Genomic DNA, 1,097 nt, shown 5'->3' on the forward strand with positions numbered 1-1,097 from the left:
GATGCATCGGATCGTCGGCTGTTGGATCGATGCATCGATACAAAACGATTATTAATTACACCGCTAAGCACTATATACCTTATAAGTTCAGTGTTTCTCATTTAGAATAGAATAATTCATAAATATGTCTTCATTTAAAACTAATACTTTTGTTCTGCACATATATAGATGTTCTTTGGATGTATTATTTGGAAAAATTAATTTTTTAGTTAAAAAAAGTTGTCCTCTATGGGGGCCAGGGGCCCTTTAGATTTGCAACTTATTGGTCCCCAGGATTGATTTCCCTTTTAACCTGTAATTTCACTTTAACAATGGTTTTAAAATTGAACTGATCTAGCTTGATCCATATTAAGATAAGATCAGTTTCCCATATACATTTTTCTTGTAAAATGAAGACTTTATTCTGCATCTCTACAGATGTTATTTGTATGTATTATTCAAAAACATAATTATATTGATTACAAAAAATTTGTGCAAATACAAATTCGTACAGTTCTTAAAATCGGTTACATAAGGATGGTGATAAAGTAGTAAATTATTATTTGGTTTCAAAATGTGAGCTCCTCTAAAAAAAAAAAAAAAAAAAGATCTTAGAGGACATCCTGTTTTCTATGTACGATAACTTATATTTTTCGTTAATAACATTTTTGTCTTCTATGCAAAATAATGACGAAAGAAGCAGAGCGCTGCTTAAAGGCTGTTTTATGATGAATTTACAGCACAGCTCCAACTAACTCTCCCATCTGGGATTTCCAGGTTGGATTGGATTTTTTTTGCCTCAAAATTTTGAAATGTGGGATTATGCTTTTGCGAGAAAAGGCTCGTTTAATTTAAGGCTTTGAATAAATCTGAACAGCAGGTCTGTTTTTAAGAGATGAGCTTACCTTTACTGTTTCATTCCAACAAGGTTGTTTCACCTGATAGTAGATGACAGACTTGTACTCTGTAATGCCATCATAGCCGGCCCCAGGAAATATTGCTTTCTGCAGAAAATTAAAGCATGGAGATGAGTTTACATGATGGGAGCACTATAAGCTTTCTCTGGGCTGTGTTTTATATCTGCTTTGACAAATATATATATATATATATATATATAT

General features: G+C 32.1%; 1 protein-coding gene across 1 annotated transcript in view; it reads right to left on the bottom strand.

Annotated features, from left to right (window-relative positions):
* dock5 (dedicator of cytokinesis 5) overlaps window positions 1-1,097 on the bottom strand; it is a 128,772-nt gene that overhangs the window by 56,441 nt on the left and 71,234 nt on the right. Inside the window, exon 15 of the mRNA XM_015370075.1 lies at window positions 885-983. Within this exon, the coding sequence (XP_015225561.1) occupies window positions 885-983 (99 nt within the window). The remainder of the gene's footprint in view (window positions 1-884; window positions 984-1,097) is intronic.

This window comes from Cyprinodon variegatus, unplaced genomic scaffold (genome assembly GCF_000732505.1).
Source record: "Cyprinodon variegatus isolate N-32 unplaced genomic scaffold, C_variegatus-1.0 Scaffold41, whole genome shotgun sequence".
Classification (NCBI taxonomy): Eukaryota; Metazoa; Chordata; class Actinopteri; order Cyprinodontiformes; family Cyprinodontidae; genus Cyprinodon; species Cyprinodon variegatus.